The sequence below is a fragment of the Octodon degus genome, unplaced genomic scaffold (assembly GCF_000260255.1).
Source record: "Octodon degus isolate 3935 unplaced genomic scaffold, OctDeg1.0 scaffold00037, whole genome shotgun sequence".
NCBI classification, from domain to species: Eukaryota; Metazoa; Chordata; class Mammalia; order Rodentia; family Octodontidae; genus Octodon; species Octodon degus.
In genome coordinates, this window is record NW_004524613.1 from 5655234 (window position 1) to 5667942 (window position 12709).

Sequence of the window (12709 nt, forward strand, 5' to 3'; positions counted from 1 at the left end):
AGCTTCTTGGTGGAGTTTTTTAGGTCTTCCAAGTAAAGTATCATGTCATCTGAAAATAAAGATAATTTAACTTCTTCTTTACCTATTCTTATTCCTTTTATTTCTTTCTCTTGTCTAATGGCTGTAGCTAATGATTCCAGAACTATATATAGGCAAGACATTTCTAAAGGGGCAACCTGACAACACTAGAGACTTCGAGAAATGGACTGGGGTCCTATTCTGTCTCAACCTTAATATAAAATAAAAATACCTGGACACACCAGTGTGATAGCACAATCTACTCTCCCTATTGTCCTCTTGCCACTCACCAGAGCCTCCAACAGAGCAGAGACAGACAAGACAGATGTCCGACTCTCTTCAGCTCACCAACAACTCTGAGGTCTTAGTTCTGTCTGGCGTCTATGAGACACCACTGATGGCTGAGAGGAATTCTTTAGGAAGACTCCCCCATTTTTCAAAAAAATAAACATCTGAGGTTTCATAATGTTTGACTTTCTAAAGCAGTCTGAGTATCACAACTGATAACAGAGCTTTGGGTGAACATTACCGCATATTTTAATTTTACTCAATCTCATTTTTCCTAATGGCAGCAGATACATAATATGTGTGGGACACTTGACACACACCAGCGTGCTGAGCTTTAGGTACCCATTTAATACCCAGTTTAAAAAGTCCTCTGTAGGTCAAGCAGATCACAGTGGCATCATGACTGCTGCCTGCTTCACTCTGGCCAGGTCACCACCTCAAGGGGCCTCAAGCTGCTACGTTACTGCGAGGACTAAATGGAAACACAAGCCCAGCACTAGATTCTTAGGAAGCCTCAGGTATCATTCAGCCCCCATTTAATTAATTAAATTTATCTGAGACAGGGTCACACTTTGTAGTACAGGCTGGCCTAGAGCTCATGGTGACACTTCTGCCTCAGTGTCCCCAACCACTAGAATTACAGGTGTGCAATGAATGCTACACAGGCTAAGACCCTTTAATTTTAAGAGGGCACTGGTCAGATTTGGGAGAGGCTGAGTGACTTCAGGAGAGTTACTGCTTAGTTTCCTCAATGTTGGACCAATAACCACTAAGGTCCTTGTTATGGTTTATTATCTAGAGGTCCTCCCAAAGCCTCACATACTTGAAGGCGGGGCTTTTGGGGAGTGACATGATCACAGAGCACAATACACATTGGCTGATGAGTTTACAGCTAACTGTGAGGTGGGGAGGAGAACCTGGTTGGAGGAGGTGCCCTACTGGGGGTGTGGCCTGGAGGGTGTAGCCCCACGCCCCTCCTGCTGCCATATCATGGGCTAGTTCTCCTGGGCCGTGCTGCCATGCTGCCCTGCTTTGGAGTCAGCTGCCTATGGACTGAAAAGCCTAGAAACTGTGAGCCTACATAAAGTTCTCCTCTTTTAAACCGTGGGTGTCAGGTAGTGTATCTCCATGATGAGAAAGTAAATATACATAAAACAGTCCTTTCACACTCCTACTAGACGCACTGCTCTAGGGGCCTTTTGCAAAGCCCAGAAAAACAGAGAAATACAGAGTGGCGGTTATCAAGCATACTCAGGAAATGTGGTTTCTGCAGGGTGTTATAACCTAAGAACTTAATTTATCAGGTCTGACCCTAACAAAATCTAACTCTGTGAGTCAATGGGGTGCTGAATGAAGCATGACTGAGAAGCAGAGTGCCACCAGCCTGCAATCCTTGCACTTGCAAGGTGAAGCAGGAGGATTGCTACAAGCTTCAGGCCAGTTTGGGCTACATAGTGAGTTCAAGCCTGGCCTGAACTACACAGTGAGACCCTGTCTTAAAAACCAAAACAACAACAAGAAAACTTTTAATATATTTTTTGTTCTGTTATTAGATGCTTATATTTTTAAACAAATATTTATATTTTTAAAACCTTGACGTAGTTACCTGTTCATTATCACAAACGTCCCTCTCTACCACTGCAACAGTTTTTGTTAGATTTGTGGTACCAAGGACTGAACTTACAACCTCACGCTTCCCACACAGGCGCTGTGCCACTGAGCTACATCCCTGCCCCAGCAACAATTTTTATACTGAAGTCTCTTGTACCAGCTTTATCATGCTGTCTGCATGACACATGTTTTTACTTTTACTTTCAACCTCTCTGTATCTATAACTCCAGAGTGTATCTCCCATGACCTGCATATAACTGGATCTTGTATTTTTAACCCAATACTAAAATCTGCCCATTGAATTTAAATAAATTACTCAACCCATTCATATGTAATATTTTTATGGATCAAGTTTCATTCACTTCTGCCATTTTCCTTTCTATATGCCTCATATAGATATTTCCTTCCTCTTCCCCTGTTTCCTGAACACACTGGGACTGAGGACAGAGCCTTTGTACTGAGCTACACCCCAGCCCTTTCGCTTTGTATCTTGGTATGGCTATGCTGAATCGCGCAGGCTGGGCTCAACAGTGCAGTCCTCCTCTCTCAGCCTCCCTGAGTGCTGGGACTACAGGTGTGCACCACCATGCTTGGCTTCTGGTTGTCCTTTACTGCTTCCATTACATTAAGTGAGTATTTTCTAGTAGATGATTAAAATTCTCTTAATGACATGTTTTAAGTTTACTTTTTTAGCACTTGTGCTAGGGCTTATCACACGCATCTTAAAACCTTCATCAGATTGACACTAACTTAATTTGAGTGCCTACATAGCATTCTTTCCTTTTTTCCTTTCTGTGCTAGGATTGTCATACATATTATGACTACTCATATTAAAAACTCGAACAACACACTGTTACATAACACACTATTATTATTTTACATAATTTTGTCTGTTAAGCTGAAAAAACAGCAAGTATCTATTGGTTGAGTTTACAAGGTTAACTCTCTTATCTACCACTCGGGTTTTCTTCACTGATTCCGGAGGACCCAAGCTGCCATCTGGTGTCACTCTGCTATTCCAATGTGACTTTGGTCCAGCTAGCTTCTCTGCACAGTGATTGCCACATATGTTACATTTCTGTATGCTACAGACTCAACAATAGAATTATGGTTTTATGCAACTGCTTTTTAAGTGAGTTAAGAAAGGAGGGGGCCAGGGAGATGGCTCAGTAGAACAAGCGCTTGCCCGGCAAGCGCGAGGGCCTAGTTCAATCCCAGGTTCCACAAAAGAACAGAAAGGAAATAAGTATGTACTGGTACTAGCATCGTCTTTCATACAATGCATTTTACTGCCGCTGCGTGTATATTCAAGTTACTATGTGAAGCCACTTGCTTTATCTTTTTGCTGTTGTTGTTGTTGTTGTTAGAGACTGGGTCTCACTATGGAGTTCAGGCTGGCCTTGAATTCACAGCAATCCTCCTGCCTCAATCTCCTGAGTACACTGGGATTACAGGTGTACACAACTGTTAATGGTTTATGTCTAGTTATCCCCCCAAAGCCTCATGCAGTCATGGGGTGGGGACTATAGTTTGAGATTAACTCATGATTCACTGGGATTATGGGTGATCCAAGGCTGAGATTATGGATCTGAGTACTGCTGGGATTATGGGTGTGCTATATCCAGCCTGGAGCGGACAGCCTGAATGTAACGTAAGAGAGACAGACTTCTTCTCTGTTGCCGCTACTCCTCCATTTTGCTCTTGCTCTTTGCTGCCGCCATGCAAGATTGCCCTCTGCCATGTGCCAGACTGCCTTGGAGCCAGCTGAGTATGAACTGAAACCTCCAGTAACTGTGAGCTAAATAAATAAACCTCTCCTTCCTTCATTTTGGGTGTCGGGTATTTTGTCCCAGCAATGAGGGAAGAGTAACTGAGACAACAACCAGGCCTGGCACCTCTCTTTCAGTATGAAGAACTTCCCATGCTGTTTCTCAGTGGCACTACTTATCTCACATATTTGCCTACTAAATTCTCCTAAAATTATCTTTATTTCACTTTTTTTTTCCTTTTGCACTACTAGGGATTGAATCTGAGGGCACTCTACCGCTAAGCTAAAGCTCTAGCTTTTTCTTTTCTTTTTTTATTTTTGATACAGGGTCTTGCTAAACTGCTCAGGTGGGAATTGAACTTGTGATCTTCCCTGCCTCAGCCTCCCAAGTGCTGGGATTACAGGCATGTGGTACCAGGCTCAGCTGCAGCTTTAAGTTTTGCACATAAGATTCTTGGCTGACAGTCTTTTATTTCATTTTTGTTTCTGAGTTGAGGGTCTTGCTATGTTGCTCAGTCTGGTCTCAAACTCCTAAACTTACATGATCCTACTGCCTCAGCCTCCGGAGTGTGAGGCGTACGGTTGCACACCACTGCACCCAGCTGTATTTCTTTACAGTGCTTTGCACCCATCACCCTCCCGTCTCCAGCCTCCACTGTTCCTCATGAATGGACAGCTGTTAAGCCTACTGGAATGCCCTTAGAAACGGGTTAATGTTTTTATCATGACACATCTAGGTACAGATATCATTGTGCTTATCCCACTTAGAGCTCTCCGAATTTCTCAGATGTATCCATTAATATTTTTTATTAAATCCATGACATTTTCAGTCATTATTTAAAACTGTTAGATTAGATTGTGTCAACTTGAGAAGTTTAGAAGCTTAGCTAAGTTGGCTGAGCAATTCTACACCTTAGGGTGCAGAGGAGCCCCAGGGCTGCTCATCACCTGGGTGGTATCAAGGGGGAATGAGGAAAAAGAGCCTTGATTCTGTTGTTCGGAGGAGCTCGTCTCCAGCTTCAGCTTGGACATTATCTCCTGGCTTCCAGCACAGACTCCTCAGCCTTGACAAGGACGTGCAGACACGGCAGAGAATTCCAGACCCTGGACTGAATCCTTTCGTCTCCGGCCTGCAAACGCCCCCTGCGTGCTTCCTCATCTAGCTCTGTGGCTTCCGGCTAAGACCAAGCGCAGCTCTGTGGCTGACCATTGAGAGCTAATTGTGTAATTTCGCATACATTTGTACAGCTTGTGTCATTTCTGTTTCTCTAGTAAAACACTGATACACCCTCTTTCGTTCTCTTATCTCCTCTTCTACATTATTGTACATATTTTGGTATGCTTCATACTGCTTTATTCTGAAGTTCTGTTCATATTTATTGTTTAAATCCTCTATCAGATATCTCAATCCCTATTGATTTATTCTTTAAATGTTATTTTTCTCCTGCTAGTTTAAATCTACTTCTGAGTCTTTCCAGTGAATTTATTTATTTATTTATTTATTTATTTATTTATTTATTTCAGAGTCTACAGGGTCTCACTATACAGATCAGACTTGGTAGTGATCCTCCTGTTTTCAGTCTCCCAAATGCTGGGATTACAGGCGTGCCCTGGGGGCGGGGGTGGCATGGCAGGTGGTGCCAGGGATTGAACCCCAGTCCCTGTGCTTGCCTAAGCAGGTGTTTTAGTCCACTGAGCTATCTGGCTGGCCCAAATTTTAAGTTTTTATTATTATACTCTTTTAACTCCAGAGCTTTCCTTTAGCACTTTTTTAAGTTTTCTATTTGTTAGTTGTTGTTTTCTATTTAATGAGACAATATCATCAAAACATAGTTTACTGTGTTAGCCAACCATACAGTATTTATAATAGCCATACAGACTTCAATGGCTGCCTTGAAGTCACTGTTAAACTTTGCATCTAAGACCTCTCACAGGTAATCTCAGTTGCTTACCTTTTCTTATTTAAGAGTCAAATCTGTTTCTTTGAGTTTCATAATTTTTGTTAAAAACTAGACATGTAGGCTGGGCACAGTAGTGCATGCCTGTAATCCCAGCACTCAGAAGGATGAGGCAGGAGGATTGCTGTGAGTTCAAGGCTGGCCTGGACTCCGTAATAAGTTCAGGGCCATCCTGAACTACACAGTGCAACCCTATCTCAAACAACAACAGCAAAAAACTAGACATTTAAGATAGCTATGAGCATTTGTTCTCTTTCTCCTCTTTAGGGCTTGTTGTTTACTTATTTATTTAGTGACGTGGCCTACTTTAATAATGTCTATTTCTCCAGTAGACTTGGGAAACCTTTAATGAGCATCTTAGGCACGTGCACTTAGGCACTTATGAACTTTCTTGGATCCTATTCTTACCATTTCCTCTGGATGATGTTTAGCAGGACGACCAGCTCTGTCCCTATCCCTGGTAAGCGCTGTGCCTCTTCTGGTACCACACTGAGACACTAGGCTCCACTCTGCGCTTTTGATAATGCCCTGGGGCATGCACCGCTCCAAAGTCTGATCATAAATTTGTGTAGAGTTGTTTTTGGGGATGTTTTTTCCTGACTTTAGCAGAGCTCTTCTTTGTTGTCTCTTTCCCTTGTTCTTTCATGAACCAGCTGGCTAGTGTTTAGTTTGCTAAGATAATCTACTGCCCTTTTTCCTTGCTTACCATCAAAATCTCCAGTGTTTTTGAAAATACATTTTGGTATGAACTTTCTTGGATCCTATTCTTACCAAGTGCCTGTCCCTCTAGGTCAAACTTCTGAGCCACCACTCTGACCAGGGTCAGTAGCCTTTAGTTTTCTCAGCATAAAAGTGAGTTAAAGCCATTATATAGCCGAAAGCATCTGGGTTGGCACTCCTACACTAGGCATGTGGTACAGAGCTGGGTTGAGGAAAGAAGCCATACTCACCAAGATCTCAGGCTCTTCAACTTAAGAGTTGGCAGAGATGAAAAAAGCTAGCTTGTCTTTCTTGGTGAGATACCATGTTTCTTTTCTTTTCTTTCTTTTTTTTTGTTTTTTGGGTACCAGGGATCAAACTCATGACCTTATGCTTGCCAGGCAGGCACCTATGCCCCAGCCAATACCATATTTCTTTTATTTATTTATTTATTATTGAGAAATAAATATGAATGAGACAGTTTCATAGCTGATTAATAGGACAGTTTTGATAGTCAATACACTGTACATTGTTATCTTCTTAGTGGTTATCCATAGTACATGAAGCAGACAGGATATTCTGTCCAAACACTGTTAGTACACCTCTTTCTTCTCATTGAATTAAGCGAAAGTAGCTGTAAATTTATCCTATTTTGTATATATAAATACAAAATGATCTTTCCTTTGTATCCGTTTATTTTTTTGTCCTGTCAGAGGTGAATAATCTATTGGCATCTAAATACTATAGGTGTTTGAATTCAACTAAACAATCTAACACTGTCTAGCAGTCTATAATATTAGTGGGTTAGCCTCAGAAGTTATTGACTTGAGCCTTTTACAGCTCATCACAATACCATATTTCTTGTATGAAAGCCAATTGCACCTAGGCTTGTACGATCTGACTGCATCCTACCAGCTAGAGCCTGTTACTGGGAAGCTGAGGCCAAGGCTTAGGAGTCTACTAACTCATTAGGCTGCCTAGTCCCACAGAGGGGACCAGAAAAAAGCAGTGCAGAGAGAGAGAGAGAGAGAGAGAGAGAGAGAGAGAGAGAGAGAGAGAGAGAGATCAAACTCATGAAAGAGAGAGAGAGCACACAAAAGAAACATGCAGAAACTGAGAAAACAAATTTTCTGGGCTCCTAAGAATGCTTACTGGTTCCAGTCAGTCTCAGGGACATAGACGCCTCTGGCTCCGCAACAAAGTCCTCCCTGCACTCAGCAGCTCAGAGGAGTGCAGCAAGGTTTCTGTAACGTTACTAAGTCTGAAGGGTCATAGTTTAGGACCAGATTAAAGAAAATTCTACTTTGAGAAAAACCTCAAATTAATCAATCCTTCTTGGAAAGGAGGTTAAGAATGTCTCCAGAGGCCCCAAAGAGGACCCCCCCCCCCCGAAAGTACCTTGATTGTGCTCAGACTCCTCATTTGCCACTCGCATCAGGGCGTCGAGAACCAGAGCATTGTCTAACCACGTGTACCACTCCTCTAGCTCCTGCAGGAAGCTGGCTGTGCCCGCTGACTCTGACACCTTCCGAGTCGCCAGCTTGCAAAGCCGTTCCACAAAGCCGGGGATGCTGAGAAGGGCCGCTGCAGGGAGAAAACAAGAGAGGAACACTTCAAAACTGAGCCTGGTAAAAAGAGTTCCAAAGCCTTCAACAAATTATGTGACAGGAATGATTCTTACTGTGACAGCAGCTAGTTAGTGCTGCTTTTTGAAAAGGAAATGAAGCCGAAGTAAAAGAGCAATAAAGAAACGAGCTGTTTCCCAAAGTGCAGGAAACTGACGATTTACTGGGGAGAATAGAAATTGGGGCAACTTCTATGTCTTAAGCTTGTCTAAGTCAACAGGTCCATTTCTGGTAATTTGTCATACACAGCTATTCCTTCTATGGTTTTTACAACAGTACACAGGTGGGCATAACTAATTGCTCACCACTAGCAGACAGAACACAGCAGACTGTGAGAATGATGCCACATGCTGTTACAGGGACTCAAAAAGCAGTTTCGATTTACTTCTTAGAGAACGAAAATTATTAAACATTAGTTTAAGCTCATTTTCTTCAAAAATTTAAACATCTGCTACTATAAAAGTGTACACCAAAGTAAAAAGACAAAAATAAAAATAAAAACAAAAACAAAACCTAAACAAAGCTATACACCCAAGTATTTATTATGGATATTCCTGAGTAGGAGAGGGTAGAAATATTCCTTTAAACCTACCTACCTGTAGTTTCTGATTTTCCTGTAACAAACATGCACTAGCAGGGATGAGACACTTTAAAGTGACAGAAACTGAAGTAAAGCCTAACAGCCATGAGGCCTAGGTTCAATCCCCAGCACCACCACCAAAAACAAAACCAAACTGAATTATTCAACCCTGTTTCCACCAATCCCACTTCACTCATCAAGAGGAAGACGGAAATTCTGATCAACATAAGAGAACAAAGTAAGTTTTGGTGGCTGGGAGGTGGGGCTCGGGTCCTGGTGCCATCAGCTAATCTCCCCCTTAGGCTCCTTTTCTCCTCTCCGTGCTGCCACCAGGTCCTTCTGCCCTGTGGTTGGGGTCACCTGGAGACGGGTGGGCTGCACACACCCCTTCCCAGGGACTATGGGGACAGAAGCAGCAAGCTCGGCCTGGCAAGGTCCAGTACCCAGCAGGCAGTGGGCCAGGGCGACTGGGAGAGACAGGTGGGAGCCACCTCCTCCTCCTCACCTTCCTCAGGCTCCGGCGCCCTGGCCAGCCTGGAGGTAGCTCCACTGCGTGCCTGCGCCCCTTGCCCGCCTCTGGATGCTTCCATCATGGCTGCTCTTCTCATCACATGGAGAAATGATGCAGATATGAGGCCAAGAAAAAGAGAATGAAGAGGATGGTGTCCTGACAATGCTGGGGACTTCGGGACCACCTGGTGTGGGAGCGGGGAAGACAGAGTCCCACCCCACCCTGGGAAGATGAGGCAATGAAAATGGGGCTCTGTGTGCTGGAGAAAAGATGGTTACCATCTTCGTCTGCAGAGACTGTTTGCGAAAGGCCTAGGGTGCCCTTGGAGTCTACGCACCCTCAGACACAGGGAGCAACGGGAGTCTCGACCTACAGACTGCTCTGTCAGTGCACCTTCCAACTACTTAAAAAGTTATGGAACAAACCAACCCTGCTGCAAGCAGTAGACACAAAGGCACAATCATCAACAAAACTCCTTCACACCTTGAAGAACTCAGTGATTCGGGCAGAAGGCCCTAAGATCACTTGGAAGCACAGCCCTTGACAACAGCACTGAGTGGATGGGAGCAGAAACTCATCATCCCAGGTTGCAGACGACACCTTAAGCTCGAGATGACCTGATGGGCGCAGGTCAGCTGGGTTTTTGCTAGACAAGCTGCTTTGTGGAAAACCACAGGGGCATCCTTGGACAGGGATCCACCCACTAGTATCTTTTGTGTCGTTGTCTTTCTAAGACAGGTCTCCATATGTAGTTCAAGCTGGCCTTGAACTCACTAGGTAGCCTACACTGACCTTGCACTCACAATGATCCTCCTGCCTCAGTCTCCCAAGTGCTGGCATTACAGGTGTGCGATGCCACACCCAGCCAGAATGCCCATCTGATGCTAGGAAGACAACTTATTTTTCTTTTTTTACTGGCTTGACACAGCTGTCTATATTTGGACAGGCATTTCCGGATCCACAGTGCTTCCTTTGGTTTTAACCACTTTGCCCCCTCTCCTCAACTGAAGAAGTTCTTTCCTGTAGCATTATAGTCCTGTCTCACCTGAATCTTTCATCTCTGCACTCCTGTGTTCCCTCTCTGTTTGGAGGGTGCTTTTCTAGAACACCAGCCGTGGTCTTGGTTGATACACATCCTAAGATTGCGGAGTGGCCTTCTGCTGTGATACTGGAGATATAAAACAACCCTCGAGGTGCTCCATTTTTACTGAGAGCTATGTATGAACAAGGGCTTTGTGATACTTAAGCTTTAAAAAAATTTCGAAGAATGACAGTTAAGGAAAAAAGGAGTGATAGTGTCTACAGATCAACCACTGGATGAACACTCAGTGTATTACTGGGAGCACTGTTATTTCTTCTCATAGCCATTCATGTATCAGATTTTGATTTCAATGACCATGAGGGATGGGAAGATGGGGAGGGGACACAGCTTCAGGTGCAGAATTCCTGCCTTAGTGAGAGGTCTGGGGACACCTTTGTACACCAGTGGAGTGTGAATGACACAAGGCTTCTAGTATTTCAGGCTGTGAGGATCCCCTATGACAGGTGACATGTCAAGGCACTGGAAGGGGATTTGCTGATGACCCTTTAGCTCTGGGTTTCGCCCCACACAAAGCTGCTTTCTCCTTGGCAGGGGCAGTTAAATACAGATTTTCCTTGTTCTCCTGGCCCCCTGGATCTGCCCTTGCCTGCCCAAAGTGGCCTTAAACAGAGGTCAGCATCCTGCGTGCCCATGGACGCTCAAGCAGCATCTGCAGGTTTGCATCCACCAGACTCTGGGGAGGTCTCTGCCTCTGGGGTTGTCCTTTCCTCTTGAAAGTCCACCGTTAAGATAGCTACCTCTTCAGTTGTGCTAAGGGACAAGGGACTTTTATAAAACAACTGGCTCTGACATTGCTTCATCAGGTATCTTTTCTTGCCCCAGAAAAAGAAAGTTCAGGTATATTTAGGGCATACCATGTGGCAGGTATTTTATATACAAATCACAAATCCTCAAAAGGGCCCTGACAGACCTAGTCTTTTTTTTTGTATTTTACTACAGGGTCTACAGGGTCTCACTATATAGATCAGACTTGTAGTGATTCTCCTGATTTCAGCCTCCCAAGCACTGAGATTACAGGAGTGTGCCACCACACCCAGTCTCAATCCCCATCTCAGTGTGTCCCAGGGGCAGGGCAGGCACCCCTGGTCCCTGCATCTGCCTGCCTAAGCAGGTGCTTTAATCCACTAAACTCTCTGGCCGGCCCCACAGACCCAGTCTTCTCCCCACATTCTCACTGAAGAAAGGAGGATTCAGAGAGGTCAATAAATTTCCCAAGGTCACATGGCTCCAAGTGGAGTTGGGACTCCAACCCTGACCAGTGTGGGCCTGCATGCTGCTGGGAAGGAAGAGATGGGGCTGGGTGGGGGTGAGGGCAGGGGAAGGGGTCAGACTGGACATAAAGCTGATCATGGTTTTTTTGGGGGGGAGGGTCACCACTGCACCCCTGCCCCTGTCGGAAGCCAACCCTGGGGATTCCTGGAACACTGGCAGAATGTCATACAAATGAGGACAAGAGACAAGACGAGGCTGGTTAGCAGTCATGGGGATGTCAGGGAGGAAACTTTCAGTGGGCTGTGTGCTTCTGGAAAGCCTACGAAACTCTAAACTGTGAATGGTCCACAATAAAGGTGCGGTGGGACAAAAACCCCTAAAAATAAAATAAAGCCAGTGCCTGAACTTATTTGCTTATATATGCATTAAATTAAAGAATAGAAAAGAAGCCAACACAGCAGTGGTTGCCACAGGAAACAGCTGCAAGAAGAGCCCAGACACCTCTCAGGGGAACAAAGGAAATGGGCCTCTGGGAGCAAGAACGGAAGGGAACCGTCAATGAATGTCTGATTCTGTAGATTTTTCTGAACCATGTAAATATATCATACAATCAAAAATAGGTACTATGCAATATCAACATACTTTATTCTTTTGGTATAATAATTGTACTGGGGTTACACTTTAAAAATCTGCTCCATGCACAAACCTATATTGTAGTTCTAGCTACTTGGGAGATCTTGAGCTCAGAAGTTTGAGGTCAGCCTGGACAAAATAGCAAGAAATCCCATCTCAAAAAAAAATCACCTTGGAGAAACATTAAAATATATGATGCTTAGGTTTATGTCAAGATAATCCAAAAGCACTAGAGCTGTGGCTCAGTGACAGAGATGTGTAAGGCTGAGTCCAATGCCAGCATCAAAAAGAAAAACAAGAAAAAAAAAAAAGAAAAACCCACCAAACACCAGTGTGAAGCAGGGGTGGTGAAGGGAAGTGGAGAGAAAACAGGACAGCTCGTAGCCAACAGTTACCGAGGCTGAGTGACTGGTACACAAGTGTCAGTAGGGTATTTGCTTTACTTTTATGTTTGATGTTCCCCATAATGAAACATTTTAAAATAAAATTCAAAAGAATACAACATTTAAAGAGGAAAACTTGCAACAAAAAGTTAATAGCTATTACTACCAGTAACAATTATTATGGAAATCAGGAGGATTCTACTGCAGTCATATAGTTCAAAACCCACAAGTTTGACAAATAATCTTAGTCCTTTTCTAATCTCTATTATTATGGTTTGTGTATAGGTGTCCCCCCCCAGAGGCTCACGCTGTCATAGGGAG

General features: G+C 43.9%; 1 protein-coding gene across 2 annotated transcripts in view; it reads right to left on the reverse strand.

The window, feature by feature from the left end:
- Positions 1 to 12709, reverse strand: part of Trpc4ap (transient receptor potential cation channel subfamily C member 4 associated protein) — a 99503-nt gene that overhangs the window by 18832 nt on the left and 67962 nt on the right. For both annotated transcript variants that reach the window (XM_004630843.2, XM_004630842.2), the window contains exon 8: positions 7741 to 7926. In XM_004630843.2, coding sequence (XP_004630900.1) covers positions 7741 to 7926 — 186 coding nt within the window. The remainder of the gene's footprint in view (positions 1 to 7740; positions 7927 to 12709) is intronic.